Source organism: Cryptosporidium bovis, assembly GCF_009768925.1.
Source record: "Cryptosporidium bovis isolate 45015 chromosome Unknown contig_25, whole genome shotgun sequence".
Classification (NCBI taxonomy): Eukaryota; Apicomplexa; class Conoidasida; order Eucoccidiorida; family Cryptosporidiidae; genus Cryptosporidium; species Cryptosporidium bovis.
The window spans coordinates 326,977-346,577 of NW_027125008.1; the positions used below are offsets into that span (position 1 = coordinate 326,977).

Sequence of the window (19,601 nt, forward strand, 5' to 3'; positions counted from 1 at the left end):
ATTTTACAAAGTAAATAATTAAAAGTTACATAATTTCAAGAACGAGTCTATGAATTTGTAGTGTATTATTGCTATAATGTTAGCTTGATAAGTTAATTATCCAGAAACAAAACAATCCTGGTTACAACTTTTAGTCCTGCTTCTTAATTAAACTATTTAAATAAATAATTTTCTTAATTTTGAGTAATTAATTTAATTTTATTGGGCTGAAGAGAAGGTTAAAAATGATTTCAAACTTTGTAAATAGAATATTTAAAAATCCAGGATCTGAAATTAGTGAAAATGAACTAGATACAAAGTTATCTGAGGAACATTCAATATACTGCACAACTTCACTTGCAACATTTTACCGTCCAAAAAGACTTAAAATAGCAATTTTAGATCATATTCCTTGTGGTATTGAAACCTTAATCATTGAACTCTTTACAACTCGAAAATCCGGTAATTTTAAAGAATATATACTATCAAATATACAGAACAGAAGAAAGTGCAGAATACCAAGACACACTCTCATATTGAATGGCTCTTCTTTTTATTGCCTCATTTCATCCTCAAAAAAAACAGATTGTAACGAATGCGGAAGTAGTATTTGTTCATCTTTTGTAATTGACTTTACTAGAAACTCGGATAACGGAGAGCCAACCTATTTGATTTTTCAAGGTGATATGATACTTAGAATCCAAGATAAGAAGTCTAATTTGAATATATATTCCTTGGTTACAAGTAGGAGTTCAAATGACATCATAAATATTACAAGAGAAGAGGTTATATTATCAATACCAGATAGTTTTGTACCTTCAAGGAATTTTAAAATTGACTTAATTTTGTATTCAGTTATAGGATGGACAAGAAATGAAGATGATAAAGTTGGAATAGATAAAAAGCACAACATGCAGACGGAAAATACTGAAAAACTTAATAACCTACTGAATAAGCGTTCTATTTCTTCTGATAAATTATCCATTTGCAGTGAAAACCTAATTAATAAGTTAGTTGAACAACAAATGGAAATGGAGAATTCTTGTGATTTAAAAACTCCAATAAACTACAGAAAAGGTAAAAGTTGTTTGAATAATTCCAGTATTTCTGAAAAAGGGCAACTTCTAGATACCCCAAGTTCTATTTCAACACCTATTTCTGCCATATTAAAGGCAAAAGCACCTCCCTTGCCAGCGCACATGAAATCTGTACCGAGACCCAAATCTTTACCTAAAGGTGCTGTAAAAGGAAGTGCATTGGGAATTAATTCTGCTCAGAAAAAAAAAATTCTTCCTCTAGGTAGAAGAATTCACTGGAAACCTTTAAGTGAGGAAACTGCTCAGAAAACAATTTTCAGGGAAATATTGTATACTTCGTTGGAATCTCAATCTTCTCCACTGTCTAGTCAAGTAGGTGAAATGTGCAATCTCGAGTCCTTATCTATTTCTAACTCTTATACTGGAGATATTTGTTTGACCAGTGAAATTGCTGTTAATACAGAAACGTCCCCAGTATCTAATTCTGTCTCTCCAAACACTATTTCAGATTTTCATATGGCCAATTCTCTCGTTCACATGGAAACCTTGTTGAGGGTTTTTACTAGGTCATCCAACAATATACTTGGTTCTTCTGGACCTAGCACAACTTTAAACCGCAATAGTGACTCAAGTATGTCATCCCATTCTAGAAACAAAAAACTCCAGTCTACAAGTTCAAACAAAAATCAAGATCAAAAATGGATAATAAATTACAAGTCTTCAAAATTCAGAGATATAGAGGATGCAAATGAAACTCTTGGAGAGAACTCTAACAATAAACCACAAAGCTTAAAGAACGATAACAAGTTATTAAAAGTTGATCAAAATGGTCCTAGTATCATTAATTATCAAAAACAGCTACCGCTAACGTTTTTATCTCAAAAAAGGGCTCAAAATATGGCGATAGTTTTGTCAAGACTTTCCGTTCCAACTGACTATATCATTGAAGTGTTAAAATCATTTAATATCTCCAGTTTGACATTAGAAGACTACGAGAGAATAGAACAAGTTTTGCCCACAGAATTGGAGTTAGAAAAGATAAAAAACAACAAAGGTAACGAGTTACATCAACTTGAACATTTTTTAAGCCGATTCTCCCACATATCAAATCCTATGACAAGGCTTAGATTTCTTAAATTTGAGCACATCCTGGATTCTTCAGAATTTGATATTCAAAAAAATCTGAATACTCTATATTCTGCCTCAATGCAAATGAGAAATTCAAACAAATTGAAGTTAATACTAAAGGCATTTTTGTTACTCGGAAACTACGTCAATCATGGGATACACCTATCAGGTGTATCTAATGGTATATCACCTATTTCTCATACAGTTAATAACGGTTCTATCAATTGGTCTCTTCTCGAAACAAAGGGATTTTCTATACAATCGCTATTGAGATTGGTCGAGTTTAAAACAACAATAGACTCATCATTTAATGCTTTACATTATATTATAGCAAATTTAACATTTACAAATCCAAAACTTAACCTAAACCAACTTTCAAATGATCTACATGCTGTATCTGAAGCATCTAAAATATCAATTGAAGCCCTGTTTGCATGTATAAATGACATGAGGAAAGAACTAGCCATTCTTGAGATCGAGAAATCAAAGTTTTCAAATGAAAGAGTTGAATATCTGTTTGAATCTTATTCGAGGCGTTTAGATGCTCTGATCGAAGGATATCATAGGATTGTTGAGAAGGTTGTGGACACAGCCTTATATTTTGGTCAGAATTTGCCAGAAGGAAACAAAAGCTCAATTATTCAACCTTTTTTTGAAACCATGAATGTTTTTTTATTACAATTCTCATCGTGCTGTAAAGAAATAAGGGACAAACCCATGAAATTTTCTCAATTACTTGTTGATTCAAGCGCTATCTTTTCCAATGGCAAGGATTACAACTCTAGTTCTTATTCATTAACTAATTCAACTAGTAACAGTTCTAGCAACTCAACTCCACTTGTAAACAATACCCCAAGTATATCTCTTTTGAATATCCCACAGATATCAGATAACAGTAGTTGTTCTAATTCCACTGAACACGATAATCTAAAACAAAAACAAGATATTTGTGACAATTTCCAGCCTAAAAAGGCTCATCTTAGAGAACCTCTTTCTTCAAATTTTAGAAACGTCAGAAAGAGTGAAACTGGAAGTATAATTATAATTAGAGCATCTGATAATAATATAAACAGTAATGCTTCTCAGCTACCAAGTAGACCACCTCCTCCTAAGAACAATAAATGTTAATATTTCATCTACAGATGCATCAAAAAAAGTTATTTATAAAATACGCAAATAAAAAACAACATAATGAACCTCTTATATCTATTTTCATTCTCTTATTCATTATGACATTTTACTGTCCTGAGATCATCCCATTATTTTCACTCTGAATTTATATCACCTCTTCTGGAAACTCACTTTTAGAACATGTTCGGCGGCAAGTACTTCGATTTTGCCTAATATGAATGTATACTCGCACTCCGAAACTAATGAAAAAACAGAACAACCAGTTTGAGACCGTTATTACTGTTTTAAATTATTATAATTTGTTTGACCACCAAATTATTTCAAATTATGAATAACAGTTACCATCAGGAAAGGAGTCGTTTAATCCAAAAGCATAAAGAGGAAATTAAATCAATAGAAAAAGAAATAAAGTCAAAAAAAGGGATATTGAAAGAGCAACTCCAAAAAAAATTATCACAAACTCTCGAAAGACATCAAAAAGATATCGAAGAGTTTGAATGTAGACACAATGGAGATTCAAAACCAAAAAAAGATGAAAAAGCAGCAGCAGACAATAATTCAGAAAGTAACGGCGACAACAAGATTTTTTTATTTGAAGAAAGACAGTGGAACAGTTTAAGTAAGTCAGAGTTAGAATCTGAATGTAAACTTAGGGGAATTAATTCAAAGGGAAATAAGGAAGATCTTGTAACAAGACTATTTATTTTTACCGCTGACCAAAAATCTAAGCTTAATTCGTTATCTGAAGATTCCAAAAAGAATGCTATTTGTAATTCTGTGAAAAATAATGAATTGAATGTATTTATAAAGGCCGCTTGCACTGAAGAAATAAACAAAACAACTCCACCAGAAATTAACTTTTCTGAAGCAGGTGGAACTGGGAAAAAAAAATTTAGAAATCAAAACAAAAAAATTGACCACAGAAGGAATATTCGTCCGGGTGAAAATTCATGGGCTGCTTTTTGCGCGAGAAATGACATATCTAGAAAAAATAACATTGATTTAAATATACATGAAGACTCTGATCTAGAAGATCATGAAGAAGGCAATAGAATAGATAAACAAAGTGAATGTAGCAGTAGTTCAGAGGAAAATGGAAATGTTGGTATCGATGAAGAGCATGAAAAAATTAGCAAAAGGAGAGCAGTTATGGTAAAAGTTTTAGAAAAGATGTTCTCGAAGGTAACAATTAACGAAAAGAAAGATGGAATTAAATTATCTGATATAAATCTACACTTGACGAGGCTGAATGTAAAAAACTTTAGACCAGAATTATTGGGATATAAATCCATTGAAGACTGGATTTCTTCTCAGTCAAAAAAAACATTAACTTATGACTCTATTAACAAAGTAGTTTTTCCTCCAGGGTCTAGGATTTCAGATTCAAAAGAAAGTAATGAGGATGATATATATTACATAGATTCCCTGGATGAGTCTGATAGCAACGATGATTTCATGTAGAATCCGTTTTACAACTTTGAAACTATTCTAGAATAACATTTCAGGAATTTAAGCAATTAAATGTAAACTTTTATTTACTCGTTTCACTTCATTTAAATAATAAAAAGTCTTAATGAAAACAAATGAAATACGTTATCCATAAAAGCATTTATTTGAATTTGTTATTTGAAGATAATTTTTTTTAGCATATATAGACAAAAAGTGAAGATGTTTCCTACTAGCCGATATAAAATGTATATACTGGTCGGGCCACACTTTAATTATCAAGAGAACAGTATATAGATTTAAAAATTCTAATTATTAATTTTGTTCTGTTATTTCATCCTTAGAAAAGAAAGTTGATTTTACAGACCAATAATTATTTACATGCAAATAATTATTTACACACAAAATTTTATGCTAATAGGTCTAATAATTGAAAAGGCGGGTATGTTTGCCCACAAGCTTGTAAATTTTTTCCTTTGCAATGCTAATGTATGAAATATTACAGAAATAAGGAAATAAACAGACAAAAGGTAAATGTCTTTATTTAATGACTGTATTTTGAAGTAAACTACAGTTCAGACTGTAATGAGTAAATTCATTGATCCAAAATAATTTTGATGTTTCTTTCGACAATAAACAAATTAAGGGAGGAAAACAGAAAAACGAATTCATTAATAGTAATAAATGGTGGGAATACAATAAATAATTCTAGCAACAAACCATCAAAACAAGAGTCTGGTTTAGAGTATAAAAATGGGAGAAATATTTTGTGTTCATGTAAACCAAAAAACAAGGCAACATCTCCTGAAATTGGTGATGATAAACCTTTGAAGAAAGGCAAGCAATCAAAATCAGAAATAAGAATAAAAAATAGCAACAATTATGTTCCGTCTTTTCAGAATATTATCAACTCAGTATCAACATATGCGAGGAAAGAGAATAGTATTGGTTTAAATAATAAATCAGGAGTCGCTCACATTTCCTCAAAGCTGACTGACTCTTGTTATGAAGACAACCAAGAAGATAACAAAGAAAAGAAGAGAAAGAAAAAAGAAAGTCACATCGGAGCTTCTTCAGAGAATTCTGACCATGGAATAAAGTTAGTTCGTATTATATGTACAAAAAATAATAACCTGATCTCAAATAACCCATGTAATATAGATAGTATTGAATATTTTGAGAAAAGCAACAAAACTGAAGATGAAACAATGAGAAATGAGAATGTTTCTAGTAAAAAAAGAAACCAAGATAAAGAACTAACAAATAATAGTAATGGGGTGGAAACATGTTCTAAAGGGAAGCACAAAACTCGTTCGAAAATTGAAACGGATGCTGTAGAAAATTCTTTAAATGGAGATAAGAGTAAAAAACTTAAAAATAAAGTGAACGGTGATAGCTTACCCACATACAAAATGAGGATATCCAGTTTTAAGGTGAAAAACAGCTTGATTGAGAAAAAATATAAGGAAGAAACTAATGTAAACTTCTTTGAGAATTTGGTCCTGTCCACACCGAAAAATAATAATTCCAATATAAAAATGACTGGTTTAGACAATGGTTCATCACACAAAAGGTTATCATTAATTACCCCTGTAATCACTGAAGTTGAAAATATGAAAACGGGATTGACACCTGTAAATAACAAAACTGAGACAGAGTTTTGTGGTAAAGCTTTCAAAAAAAAAGAACAAAGTAAAGTCGGGTGTGTTGAGTTGTTTGACCTCTCACCCATTGGAGATTCAATAAATGAAAAAAAACATTACACAGATGAAGGCAACTCAAAAAGTTCTTCAAAAAACTCCGTTAAAAAAGTAATAGGTGACATTTTGAGTGGACTAGATACAAATAGATTCAAAGGAAAATTAAAACAAAGTAAGCTTAATTGTGAAAAGCAAAACAAATTCATGGCACAGCTACATGAAAAGTTAACTTCGGACAAAAATAATAGTTCTACGAAACATAAAATTAATAACAGTTTAATTTCCAATTTAAACTCAAGTACTGTAATTCCTAAACAGATAACTGCCACCCTCGAAAATGCCCTTGAAAGACAATCTGGCATTAATAAGGACTTAAAAAATCAAGAGGACAGACAGGAGTTATTATGGAACATTAATGAAGACCGGACACTTCACCCAGAAGAAAAAAACCTTCTGATACAAGAACTAATGTCAGGAAGAGAGGAATAGAATGTAATTAGATAATATTAAATTTAAGTCTAAACTATTAAGTTACAAAGAAATAAAACCAAAGTCAGGTAAGACTAAACCAATGACTTTATTTCACCCTTATTTCCACTTGTATTCAGCGTTGTACATGTTGATTGGTCGGTGCTTTCAACAATGCTCTTACCACCAGAGAGTTTATATCCTTCCCCTCCGAACGGAACAAATCCCACGGATGCACTATTTAAACCAGAATTGTTCATGTTTGAATTCGCTCTATTTGAATTTGCCATTTCTATGGGGCCATTAACATTGCCTGAACGACCAGGTACTCCCACCCCTGAGTTATGACCTCCGAAAATGTAAGCTCCTGTAGTTCCTGTTATCAAGGGGGAACTCAACATCAACTCCTTAAACAGTTGCCAAGAAACTCTCGTGCAGGCTGCTAGGACTATTGCGTTTACTGCAAAAAGAGTGCAGGCCGCTGTACTCATGGCTGTATTGGCTATAGATAGAGAAACTGCAAAATAAACAGTGCAAAATAAAGTCCCTATTGCAGAAATGAATATATACATTTGTAATATAGGCGGTCTGTATGCATTAGCATCCTTCACCGAAATATAGGCTAGGATAATAGAAAAAACTTGTAACAGAACCCATACTGTACCCCCAGTTGGAACCAATACAAATAATACTATCAAGGTTATGAATTCAATTATCAGTAGGAATTTTAGTTGCCTCGCGAACTTCCTGCATTTTTCTGAAGGTGGCACCGAGTATAATCCTGGAGATCCAACACTACACATTTTTGTTGTGCTTCTATATATTCACCAAAAAACAAGTGATTTGTTGTGTGTCTTATTTCTATTCACCACAAATTACCACGTATATACTTGAACTAAAACAAGAAATTTATGTTTTCCAAGAAAGCTAGCCTTTTATTTTGAGCCGTTTCACTCAGGCAAATCCTTCCGAGTAAATACCAACAGAGAAGACAATCTTCCTGAAAACTATGCTTCTTTGACTCATCCAAACAGTTACTCCAACTTCGTTACGAAAAAGGGTTGGAAAGTTTTTCGTTGAAGTCACAAACAGCAATTTTGATGGGAACACGAGCCCAAAACGAAGTTCTATTCCTCCTTATATTTTTATGATAAAGTGAGAGATTTTTAACTATTAACTATGTCGATCTGCTATTCTATTTAGCTCGTTGATTCCTCCTACTCTCAAGTAGTTCCAATTTGCAACTCTCTTCACTGCCCCTTAGAAAAAGTAGAAACGGAATATTTACCGCTTTATTAGAGCGGGTATTTTGTTCCTTATTTCAATATTTTCAAGTACTCTAATTTGAGAACAATCGAGAAAAAACAATTACGTAAAACTATCAGTACTATAAATATTTATGAGAATAACAAAGTGAAGAATTGTTGTATAGCGGTTAATAAAAGATAAGAGCACAGTATCAGTGGCATACATAAAATGTATGTTTCCACATTATATGCATGTGGGCAATTTTCTCAGAATTACTACTCTTTCACATGTTTTTCAGGCTTTGCCGAAAGATTTTTAATACTTTTCTCATTTCCTCCATACTGAGCTCGACTTTACTTTCCATTTAAAGTCATAAATCTGTGGTTATTTATTCTCTTCCTACTTTTTGCACCAAACCATTGGAACCCGGATTTGTGTAAACATACAGTTTATTTTTACACCCTTCTCCGGTACCCTTTTCTTCGCACTCCTCATCTTTAGATTGGCCTCCGAAGTCCTTGTCAATGTCTGTGTATTCATCTTCGTCGGCTTTACATAGAGCGTTTTTTTTTGCGTAGTCCAAGGGTACAAAAATACCTGTAGGTTTCGTACTAGTAAACAGTTCATCTTGATCAATGGAATCATCGCCTTCTTCTTGGTAATCAGGCTCTCTTGTGGTTGTGAATGTTAATTCTGATTGCTCACTTGTTTCAACGACAGTTGAATTAACTAGTCTTTGAGAAACTTTTGAAAGTCTATCCAAATAAGTTTTCTCAATTACAAATTGCCCATATACTCTCGGAATTCCCTGCCACCTGATAAAGTAATAATATATTGCTGCAATCACATAATCCATCTCATTCCACTTCCTTGTATTGTGCTTTATTCCAGTTAATGTACAATATCTAGTTTTTTCAACAGAATGCACCCAAGTTTTCAGAGGTGACTTTTTCCAAAGTGAGTCTGGGTATTGCTTCCAAGAAGCTCTTGTCATTGGTTTTTTCTTACCCTCTCCTCCGTAAGTTACTCTTCCAAAATCAAGGAAACGGAATATTTTCTGTCTCAACTCTCTAAACCACTTTTTTATCCCTGGCTCTTTAAAATTTGCTCTTTCTACATTCCCAAGTAAATATTGGAGCTGTCTTTCATATAAAATTACAGCAAGTCCAAACATTCCCTCTTGTGATAATAACAAATTTGGAGATAACTTTTCCAGAGTCTCTGTAGAAAGTTCATACTTTTGAGTTTCAATGTATTCGTAAATATTGCCAATGTATTCAATTGAGGAGGGAATTCTTTCTAAATTTACTGCATTTTCATTCTCTTCTGGTGGCAATTCAGTAGATTCTGAATGTATCTTCCATTCAGGTTCACAATAAACAACATTTGAGTTACCAATTCCCTTGCACCTCTCCTTAGAAAAGCATACACCTTGGAAAAAATCCCTAATGAATGGCTTCAAGTTTCGATTTGGGCAGCGATGTCTTTTCTGGAATCCTGATAATGAATTTATTCCTTCATATCCTCTTCTTTTTCTCCTAATCTCTATATATTTTCTAACTACAGCCAACGGATATAAATCGTAAAGTGCCACTTTCTCCAATGGTATATGTATAACTCTTCCCTCTTGTCTAATTAACCAAGACCTTATTTGTGAGACAGTTACTACCGGATGTTGATATGAATACAAAGGTCCCCATGGAAATATTGGTTGACTATCCAATTCTTTTGGTTCCCCATTAAATTTTCTTAAACTTGAAAGAGAAAAAAAGTAAAGCATTATTGATGCCATTGTTATTGTTTCACCATCTGTATCTCTTAAATCTAAACTCGTACTTGCGGGTACCCCATTTGAGTAAGTTGGATCTTCGGGGTTCAATGGATAATAAATACTTGACAAAAGCTGAGGAATAGTTCCCCTTTTTAATGTTGTCATTGCCAAATAAATATTTTCACCTATTGTTCCCAGTAAGGAACCAAAAATGGTTACGCCTGCTCCTGCTATCAGGGAGATGTCTAATGAGCCCAAAGATCCACCAAATATAATTGTAATTAAATAATCAATGGCGAGTATAAATAATGCAATATTTTTTCTCATATTATTGTTTCAATACCGAATTAATTAGCTACACTTCGTTCTGAACTTTTATAAACAATAATGTTATTCTTAGTTTCTTGTCTTATTTTAAACAAAAAAATAACATTTGTGACCTTTTCTTTCTGAAGTTTGAAATTACTCAAAATGTCAACAAAAACTCATCTTTCTTCTTTTTCTTGTCTCTAAAAGAAAAAGTTAGTAATTCAAAAAAGAATTAATAATATATTTGTCTCCACTTTACCTGTATTACTGTTATTAAAATTAATAGTAAATTTCTATTGCATTAATGCAATTTTTAATTCATTTGTACCTTATACACCCCTCCCCCCTCCACATTTCAATTAACTACCCCTCATTACAAATTATGTATGCTACCACTCATCTTTTCTATGCAAATTTATTTTGTCAAATAGGTTATTTCAATAAAGTTATTTGCATTGGCTTACAATGTTCCCGCCTAAAGCTGGTGGCTAAAGTGCAAATATGCATTTGTCTTATTTTTTTTTTTTGTTCTTTTTTTTATTTGGATTTGTCTTTTTGCTGTTTAAGTCATCTTGATTCTCAACTGTTGCAGTACTTGAGTCGTCACTATCTCCAGGTGATTCCTGCTTCAGTTTCTTACTATCAACCAAACCAGATTTTTCAGCGGCTTCCTCACATGGAGCTTCACCTGAGTCTTTTTTTTGTGATGGCTCTGAAACTTTCCTCTTTATTGCCTTTTTTCCCTTTACCTCTTCATACCCATTGCCTTTCAGTTCGTATTTAGGGATCATAAGTGGGTTTCTACTATATAGTTTTTTTAAATCCGATACTTTTTCCTGGTACTGACCATAGATAAGAGGGAGTCCTATGTCTCTTGAGAATGTATGAAATAAAACTCCTATTGAATAGTCATAGACATTCCAATTCTTAGAATTGTATTTTATTTTTTTTACTTCGTCGGAGTAAACGGAGAACACAACTCTTTCAAATGATTGATATGGGTTGTGTTTCCACATTGAATCTGGAATGAGTTTCCAGGGCGCAACTTTTGGTCCATTATGTTTTCCATGTGCCAAGGATGCAACATCAGTAATTGTAGCATATGATCTTTCAACAATCCCAAGTGACTTTCTGAAATTACTGCTATCATAGTTTACAGGGTCGATGGAAGAAATATCATATTGCCTTTCCCTCCAAAACAATACAAGTGAAAGTGAAAACCTTTCTAAATTACTGTTTTTTGATATTACATTTATTTTGTTTAATATCTTCTTTCCTTCGAATATCGGCTCTAAGTATTTATATATAGAAACAAGTTCATCCCAAGATGTATCGCCGTTCGGAACCCATGATGGGCAGGTATAACTAACCTTGGGGTTGTTTTTATCAGCATGGATTGGAGACATAGAGCTAATTGCTCTTCTGTGCGGAACACTCATCATGTCTGAGAGTTGACTATTATTGCAGTTTTTCTCTTTATTTTTGTCATTACCTTTATTTTTCTTTTTTGAAGACTTGTCTACGGAGTTTTTTACTTTGTTAAACGACCTTGATAGCCCTTCCTCTACAATATTTATCATTTTTTCCCTATTTTCAGAAATAAATCTTATTGTTCCCAGAGGATATAAATTCCAACTGTCTATTTCAGTTATATTTAGTCTAATAAAACCACCAGTAATAGATTCCAAGTACTCTCTTATTTTTAAAGTCTCCTCTAATGGGTCTCTATCAATGTTTATATCACCCCAGGGGAATTCAAAATTACCACCCTTTTTGTATTGAGTGAATGGAAATTCTGTAACTAATATTGAAAAATAATATAGTAATCCTGAAACAGTTGTTTTTGTTTCTCCATCCCATTTATATGTATCTATATAGACCAATTTATCTTTTGTCCCATTATCAAGTACTGGACATCTTCTTCCTGCTAAAATTCCCCCTAGAGTATCTCTATAAGTCTGTGTTAACATGTAATAGACCGCAGTTCCACCTATCAAACCTATTGATGTAGAAACGCTTAAAGATTCGAATCCATTACTCACTACAATGAATTCAGATAGTTCAAGTAATACAAGGAAGATATTTAAATAAAAGTACCTGATAGTCATCATTCGTCTCTAATTATTATGATCTATATTTCCTAAAATGCATAAAATAGAAATATCTAGAATAACACAATATCTATATTTTCGAGTATAATGCAAGAGACGTTTCCATACCGGCATAAGTTATAAACAAAGAATTTATACTAGAAAAAATAAGTTACAATTTAAATGCCACCAAAAATATCATTCCAGAATACATAATTCCCCAATTGTTTGTTATATTTGAATATTTCAATTCCAATAAAAACATGACTTGTTATTCGACATTCATTAGTTAAAGTTACCCGGAAATTGGATATAAAGCATGCAAAAACATGTAATGCAGAAGCATGGCGCCAATCACTTATTTAAAGAAATAGAAGCTCTAGATTTTAAGAATGTATATATGGAGTGACTACAAATTTATAATTTTTTTGTGTAGAAAACTCTCATAATTTGCCAAAATGAGCAATTGAGTTTGATAGTATTTAACTTCCAGAGATGGAACAGGGTAATGTAGCTTATTCTATTTCGTATTTAACAGAATGGGGATTCGGAACATTATATTTCTGTAGGCCTTGAGCATCCCTGTCAACCAAATAATGTCTTCTATTAACTTTACTTATGTATTGGCCATATAAAAGTGGAACGCCGAGAATTATGACAAAAAAATGGACAACTGAACCAATAACAAAATCGAACTCTGACCACTCGGTAGATGAGTACTTATCAGATCTAAGTTCTTGTATATGAGCACCCATAATTAGAAATTCTATAGTTTTTGATGGATTCAACTTCCACTGTTCTTCTTGTATCCTCTTCCACTGAGCAAGAATGGTTGCGTTTTTTCTGTGAGATAACCCAAATAAATCAAAGAAAAAAGACCCAAATTTAGAAAATTTATTCATTAATTTTCTAAACCCACCTATTTTGAAGTTAATTAGGTCAATATAGTTGCTATCAAATTGTCTTTCTCTGAGATATAGAATAAAAGCCAGTGAAAAATTTGCAAGACTCTTATTCAATTTATTTTTTTCACAAATTTCACTAATTGAATTATCATCTAGTGTTTTAGTATACTCGTAAATTACTTTCAATTCATCAATTGCGCTTCTCTCCCCTGGAATCCACGGGACGGAAAGGTATTTGACCTTTGAATTCGTTTTGTTCTTGCATACCACCGTCAATCTCGCAGTACAACGCTTCTTTTTATTTACAAAATCAGTTATTACTGACGAGGACTCGAGTTTCTTTACTTGGAGGTAGACATCCAAAGTAGATCTCTGACCATTAAATAGTGTTTCATTGATAGTCTTAACATTTCTATCCTGGACAATATTTCTTTTCACATCTCTGATTGAATTATTATTATCAATATTGGTGTTCTTGTTTCCATTTTTTTCGTTTTCAATAGTCTCAAGTGAATTGTCTTTGTTCTTCTTTTTCCATCTTAACTTTGCAAATTGTTCCTTCAAACTGAATTTTTTTCTGGCTTTAGAATATTCTTTTATTACTGCTAAGAAGTACAGCTGCCAAATATCAACATTATTTAGTGATACCCTAACTATTCCGCCTTTGAGTGAAACGATGTAATCATATATTTTCTTGACCCCATCAAATGGATCCTCTTCCAATGTAACCTCGCCCCACGGAAACTTAGGAAGTATTTTGCTTGAGTAAATTGAATACCTATCATTTAGATATGGGTTCACGGATAAGCTATAATAATACAGCAAACTGGATGCAACCATTAATGTGTCTCCATCCCAATAATCAGTCTCAATATCAAAATAGTAATCTCCTTCTCTATTCTTCTGTATTGGAAGAAATATCCCTGCCAATATTTTCCCCAATGGACCCCTACGTGCCTGAGTCAGCATGTAATATATTGTAACTGTCGATGAACCTATCGAATAGGCTGTTATTGTTGTACTCGCACTTGGAGATGCAACTGCACTATAAAAACCATAAACCGTCTGAAAATTAAGTAGTTGTATTGTTAACAAGAAATATATTAGCAACCTCCAAATGAACCCCATAATTTTGCACCTCATCTGTCGCTGAAAATTTGTATATTCTGCAAGGTATTCCTTTAGTCTATATGGAGTATCACAATTTTAAAATAAAAAGAAAATGAGCTTGGCGCCTTTTTCTTTTAAACTGTGACTACCAGATGCCAATGAGAATAACTAAAAGAAAATTGAAAAAAGAGACAGCTGTCATCTATTTATCATACCTAATAAAACACTAATGAACTATTTACACCATTTCACAAAGGAAATATTACTAAAATTAAATCAAGCTGGGTCAAAATTTCTCCTGAAAAAAATAGGTCAAGTTTGTCTACTCTATGTTAGTTTTTCATGTTTAGCCAAGATGCATCTACCAAACCTTTGGAATAAATAAGTGTAGTTATTGGTTTAGATATCTTTAATACAAAGAAGAAGTTTAATATATCATTTATGACCTACCCGTCTGAGGATTTGTTCCTAGAGGTCTTCTAAACAATAAAATATGTGGTTCAGGTCTATTAAATAATAATTAGTCTTAAAATTATACTTTGAATGTGAATATGTACCTACTTGTGAACTAGGTAGTGTTGCCAACCTCTTGATTGCTGAACGCCTAACATTCTCCATTCTTGTTCAGAAAGTAGGCCATTGGGCTTGGAGTGTATGATTGCCTGCGCTTTTTTTGTAATCTGTCTTATCAAATTCATGAAAGGATTGATTAAAACATTTTCACATAACCTCACAAAATTAAATATATGTGAAGACCCGATTTCATCAAACTTACAGATTTAGGTAGTGTAACATGTCTACAATACAGAAATCGCACATTTCAAACATGAAGTATTAAATTTTAAGTTACCAAACCCAACTCAAGACAAAAATCACATACCTATATTCATATACATCATCTTCATATTTAGAGGAATAAATTATATCGTCTGGGTAGTTCACCATCATTACAAATCATTACGAAAAACCAAACACTTTTTCACTGTTAGGAGCAATGATATAATTGAGCGGCTCCGTCTAATTTTATGAACATTGAACCCCGAAAAGTCGAGCCCAAGGTTGAAAACTATAGTTTCTTATAAATAATATTATGAGGAAAAAAGGTTATGAAGGAATAATCAGAAACCTAAATTAAACATAATATATATAATAATATAATAATAGTTATTATAAGTACAGGCTTGGCGTAAATACGATTCCTCTTCTTATTAACGAAATTCCCTCCTTGAGTTTACTTTCTAGATCCTCATTTCCTATGGATTTTGTTGCACTTGCAACTTGCCTCAATAATTCTTCCAACCTCCTCAAACATCTAATCACACTTCCTTCATAAAGACTTGTGTTCTCTAAAGTAGATTCAAAACTTTCACCTTTTGACCACTTTAAGATGACTGCCATTATTTGTGGCCTAAATTTGCTTAAGTACTGTTCAATATCAATGTCTAAACCAGATTCTGTAGATACATTTACAATCATTTTGGCCACCTCAATAATATTTTCATATCCCGTTGAAAGAATTGGGTCCTCGAGTTTTGGTTCTTGATACTTCTCATCGTAAAGCAGCGACGACAAGATTGCAACAATATATTCAATTTTAAGCTCTTGGAAAAATACGTTATTGAAAAGCAGTTCTGCAATTAATAGTTCGTCTGAAGATGAAATTTCACAGGCGATCCTACCTTTAAGCTGAACAATCCCATCTTCATCAATATAGTCAAGGCGTTTTAATACCCTTCTCATCCCATCCAGTTCTCTTTGCATAATTGAATCATATTTATTAGAATGAAGCTCACCGGAAATACTCATAGCTCTTCTCTCAAGATGCCTTTTGTGAGAGCATATGAACAATAAAATCAAAGTTAGTGAAGGAGCATTATTTACCAGAACGGAGTTCTCAATTTGTTTCTTTATGGATCTATATTTGTATATTTTAGAGCGTACATTCGAACATTTAGTTTCAGTGTCAACGTTAATTATATCATCCCCATAGTAATCCAATAATGGAATTCTTTCGTTTCTCAAATGATCAGCAACTTTTATTAGAGATATTTCCAATGACTTCAATATTGTTGTGTTTGAATTTGTGGGGGCACTATTAAATTCTGGAATATTCAATCTAATAGTACTTATATCGTATATTGTTGATATTGAGCAGTTTAAAATGAAATAATTGGAGTTATCATTAATTGAATCACCAATACTTTCCAATTCCTTTAGAATGGCATTGTAAACGAATTTTGGCAAAGCTCTCTTGTCTAAAAGTACTTTAAGATAATACGGATTTGTTTCATCGTAGTTTTCTAAATCATTAATAGTTTCGCAGTCAGCATTTACATCCTGTCCATCACTTTTCAATGGTTGAAGTACAAAACCAGTGCTTGTCTTGTTACTTCTATATATTGGGTTACTAAGGACGACACCCCAGCCGAAATTCAGAATCTGTTTTTCCTCAAATCCAAAGAATGAGTTTGGATAAAATAAATAATTAAAGAACGAATTGTCTTTATTCATTTTAGCTTCATCTAAATAGTTACAAATCTCATCTCTTTCAAAATTAATAATATCTTCGCGTTTAATATATGGAAACTTGACAAACACTAATCTTCCAGGTGAATAAAATCCATGTATTATTTTTGAATTGATAACAAATTTCTTAATTGAATTATTTAATTCAATAAGTTCACATAAGTTTGCGTACAGAGAATTTCCTATTAAGGCAAGGTTTTCTTCAAGTTCTTTCTCGTCACCAATACTCTTCAAAATAATATCAACTTCGTGATTTTCTTTGTCTGGATTAACACTAAATTTATTGCTCAATAACTTTGTAAATTCATTTATTGCCTTCTTTATAGACTTTTGCTCCAAAATTATCTCGTGAATTCCAGGAATAGCAATTGCATGCAAATTTGAAGCCAAATTGTATTTTTTGTAAAAATCATTTAAGTTTATCGAGTTTAAATCATTACAAGTCACATTAAATCCTGCCAAGTAAAGGAAATATGAATAAGAAAATAACAAATCTTTCAGAGTTGGAAACTCAGGTCTAATCAACCTCTCTTGTAATGAATCATAAATGTCGTCTATTCCCTCGATCTTCCGACTAACTACGGTAAAATTTCCAACTGCTGCTGGTTGGTCATTATTAATTGAGTTTGAGCTACCCTTTTTCTTTTTTATTTTATTTTCATTCAAATCACCAATCTTCAATTGTGGATTCTTAATAGAGTACTTTTCTATAATTTCCTTGATTCTTTCTTTTTCTTCGGTTAGTGAGACTGTTTTTTTCCTTTTTAAAAATTGAGAAAATGAACGGTTAATCATATACTCAGGATCCGCCCCTTCAAGTCTTAATAGGTTTAATAGCATATTGTATCCTATATAAAATTGGCTATCTATTCTTAATGGCTGTCCTGTAAGCATAGACTTTATTGCCCATGGATCTGCTAATTCATCTATCATTGTAATAGTGATTCCTCTATCGTCTAATCCTCTCCTTCCAGCTCTTCCACTCATCTGTATGAACTCACCTGAATTAATAATTCTGTACTCATTCCCATCAAACTTTCTAAGTGATGTAAAAATTACTGTTTTTGCAGGCATGTTAATTCCCATTGAAAACGTTTCTGTTGAAAACAAAACCTTAATAAACGACTCACCAAATAAGAGTTCAACAATTTCCTTGACCACAGGAAGCAGACCTCCATGATGAATTCCTATTCCTCTTCTTAGCAAAGGTAACATACCAACTACTTGTGGTATTTTCCTATCCTCCTCAGCCAATGTAGCTAATGCGCTATTAAAAATAAACTCAATACTCTCCTTTTCCTCTTCAGTAGATAAGTCAACATTTTTTAATGAGAGTGCATTCAATTCACAGTCTTTCTTTGAGAATGAGAATACGATAATTGGTAAGTAGCTTCTTTCTTGGCACATTTCTATTATACTTTCCAAGTCAATTCTTTGTTGATTCCTACTTGAATTCTTCTTGGTCTCCTTCTGTGAAGTCATATTCTCTGTGGATAGTTTAAGTGTAGAAAGTGCTTTCGAATAGTTGTCTTGTCTAAATACCTTATTTTCATCAACAACAAGGTATATTCCATTCCCACCTGCAGGGAATACAAAATGTTGAAGGGGGACGGGCCTATAATCCGTATAAACCACATGACACGGTTGGTGTTTTGTTCTGCATATCCATTCTGCAAATTCCAAGTGATTTGGAATAGTTGCTGACAAAAATACTAATCTTACAGTATCTGGCAACAAAATAATTGACTCCTCCCAAACAACTCCCCTTTCTTTGTCTCTCATATAGTGTATTTCATCAAATATTACCCATGCTATTTCTCTTACCAATTCACTGCCTCTATATAGCATGGACCTCAAAATTTCAGTAGTCATAACCATAATCGATCCTAGTGGATTTACTGTAACATCTCCAGTAAGTAGACCAACATTACCATCTCCAAATGAGGTCCTTAAATCCCTATATTTCTGATTGCTCAGAGCCTTAATCGGGGATGTGTATACAACTCTTTGGTTACTTTTTAGAGCCATTGCTATAGCATACTCAGCTACACATGTTTTACCTGCAGATGTATGTGCAGATATTAAAACACTTTCACCGATTTCCAGACAATCAATGGATACAGACTGAAAGTTATCTAACTTAAAAGAATATTCTCTTGCCGGGATCTTTCTACCGTTTTCATCAAATTGTATTCTAAACTTTGAATCTGTTGGTGCAACATATCCACACGGACGAACACACTCATGTACACAATTTGTACCAGATTCATAAATTATATGCTCAACCCTCATACTTCCATCATGTTTTTGGATTTTTTCTTGCCTTATGTGAGGATTGTTCTGGAAATTTTCTGGATCTACTTCTTTTTTACTCTCCTCTACTCGAGCTTTTTTTATTACCTTAGACAATTCACCTATAAGTGCGTCCATTAGTACTTACACCAACATTCATAATAATTTGTATAGAAATAATTGAGAAGTATATGAAACTCACTTAATAACAATTCAATATTGTATATTATTAATTATAATCTTTCCACGTAAAACTCAACCAATAAAATTATGAAAACCTATTTTCTTGTCAGTCTTTACTTTTGCTAGTACCGCCTATAAATGCAATCTTACCGCTATATAGGAACCGGTAAGGCGAGAGGTAACGGATGCATGTGAACAAGGTTTCAAATTAACATGAAAATGCCATACTGTTTCTACTTCATTTCCTATTAAAGTATAGTATATATAAACTTTAGTTT

General features: G+C 32.5%; 9 protein-coding genes across 9 annotated transcripts; 3 read left to right on the plus strand and 6 right to left on the minus strand.

The window, feature by feature from the left end:
* Positions 1-224: 224 nt before the first annotated feature.
* Positions 225-3,272, plus strand: FG379_001693 (formin 2 domain; the record flags this gene model as incomplete). Its single annotated transcript, XM_067327296.1, has 1 exon — positions 225-3,272. One exon carries the CDS (start codon positions 225-227, stop codon positions 3,270-3,272), a length of 3,048 nt encoding a protein of 1,015 aa, XP_067184727.1.
* A 330-nt stretch (positions 3,273-3,602) lies between these two features.
* Positions 3,603-4,736, plus strand: FG379_001694 (uncharacterized protein; the record flags this gene model as incomplete). The annotated part of the gene is made up of 1 exon (XM_067327297.1): positions 3,603-4,736. The coding sequence occupies one exon, from the start codon at positions 3,603-3,605 to the stop codon at positions 4,734-4,736; it is 1,134 nt and encodes a 377-aa protein (XP_067184728.1).
* A 602-nt stretch (positions 4,737-5,338) lies between these two features.
* On the plus strand, positions 5,339-6,910 carry FG379_001695 (uncharacterized protein; the record flags this gene model as incomplete). The annotated part of the gene is made up of 1 exon (XM_067327298.1): positions 5,339-6,910. One exon carries the CDS (start codon positions 5,339-5,341, stop codon positions 6,908-6,910), a length of 1,572 nt encoding a protein of 523 aa, XP_067184729.1.
* A 74-nt stretch (positions 6,911-6,984) lies between these two features.
* On the minus strand, positions 6,985-7,692 carry FG379_001696 (uncharacterized protein; the record flags this gene model as incomplete). The annotated part of the gene is made up of 1 exon (XM_067327299.1): positions 6,985-7,692. One exon carries the CDS (start codon positions 7,690-7,692, stop codon positions 6,985-6,987), a length of 708 nt encoding a protein of 235 aa, XP_067184730.1.
* An 833-nt stretch (positions 7,693-8,525) lies between these two features.
* Positions 8,526-10,235, minus strand: FG379_001697 (uncharacterized protein; the record flags this gene model as incomplete). Its single annotated transcript, XM_067327300.1, has 1 exon — positions 8,526-10,235. One exon carries the CDS (start codon positions 10,233-10,235, stop codon positions 8,526-8,528), a length of 1,710 nt encoding a protein of 569 aa, XP_067184731.1.
* Positions 10,236-10,729: 494 nt separating this feature from the next.
* FG379_001698 (uncharacterized protein) lies at positions 10,730-12,328 on the minus strand (the record flags this gene model as incomplete). Its single annotated transcript, XM_067327301.1, has 1 exon — positions 10,730-12,328. One exon carries the CDS (start codon positions 12,326-12,328, stop codon positions 10,730-10,732), a length of 1,599 nt encoding a protein of 532 aa, XP_067184732.1.
* A 494-nt stretch (positions 12,329-12,822) lies between these two features.
* FG379_001699 (uncharacterized protein) lies at positions 12,823-14,340 on the minus strand (the record flags this gene model as incomplete). The annotated part of the gene is made up of 1 exon (XM_067327302.1): positions 12,823-14,340. One exon carries the CDS (start codon positions 14,338-14,340, stop codon positions 12,823-12,825), a length of 1,518 nt encoding a protein of 505 aa, XP_067184733.1.
* Positions 14,341-14,654: 314 nt separating this feature from the next.
* On the minus strand, positions 14,655-15,270 carry FG379_001701 (cyclin-dependent kinase regulatory subunit family; the record flags this gene model as incomplete). The annotated part of the gene is made up of 4 exons (XM_067327304.1): positions 14,655-14,692; positions 14,773-14,828; positions 14,884-15,051; positions 15,203-15,270. 4 exons carry the CDS (start codon positions 15,268-15,270, stop codon positions 14,655-14,657), a joined length of 330 nt encoding a protein of 109 aa, XP_067184735.1.
* A 219-nt stretch (positions 15,271-15,489) lies between these two features.
* On the minus strand, positions 15,490-19,278 carry FG379_001702 (ATP-dependent RNA helicase ATP-dependent RNA helicase; the record flags this gene model as incomplete). The annotated part of the gene is made up of 1 exon (XM_067327305.1): positions 15,490-19,278. The coding sequence occupies one exon, from the start codon at positions 19,276-19,278 to the stop codon at positions 15,490-15,492; it is 3,789 nt and encodes a 1,262-aa protein (XP_067184736.1).
* Positions 19,279-19,601: the final 323 nt, after the last annotated feature.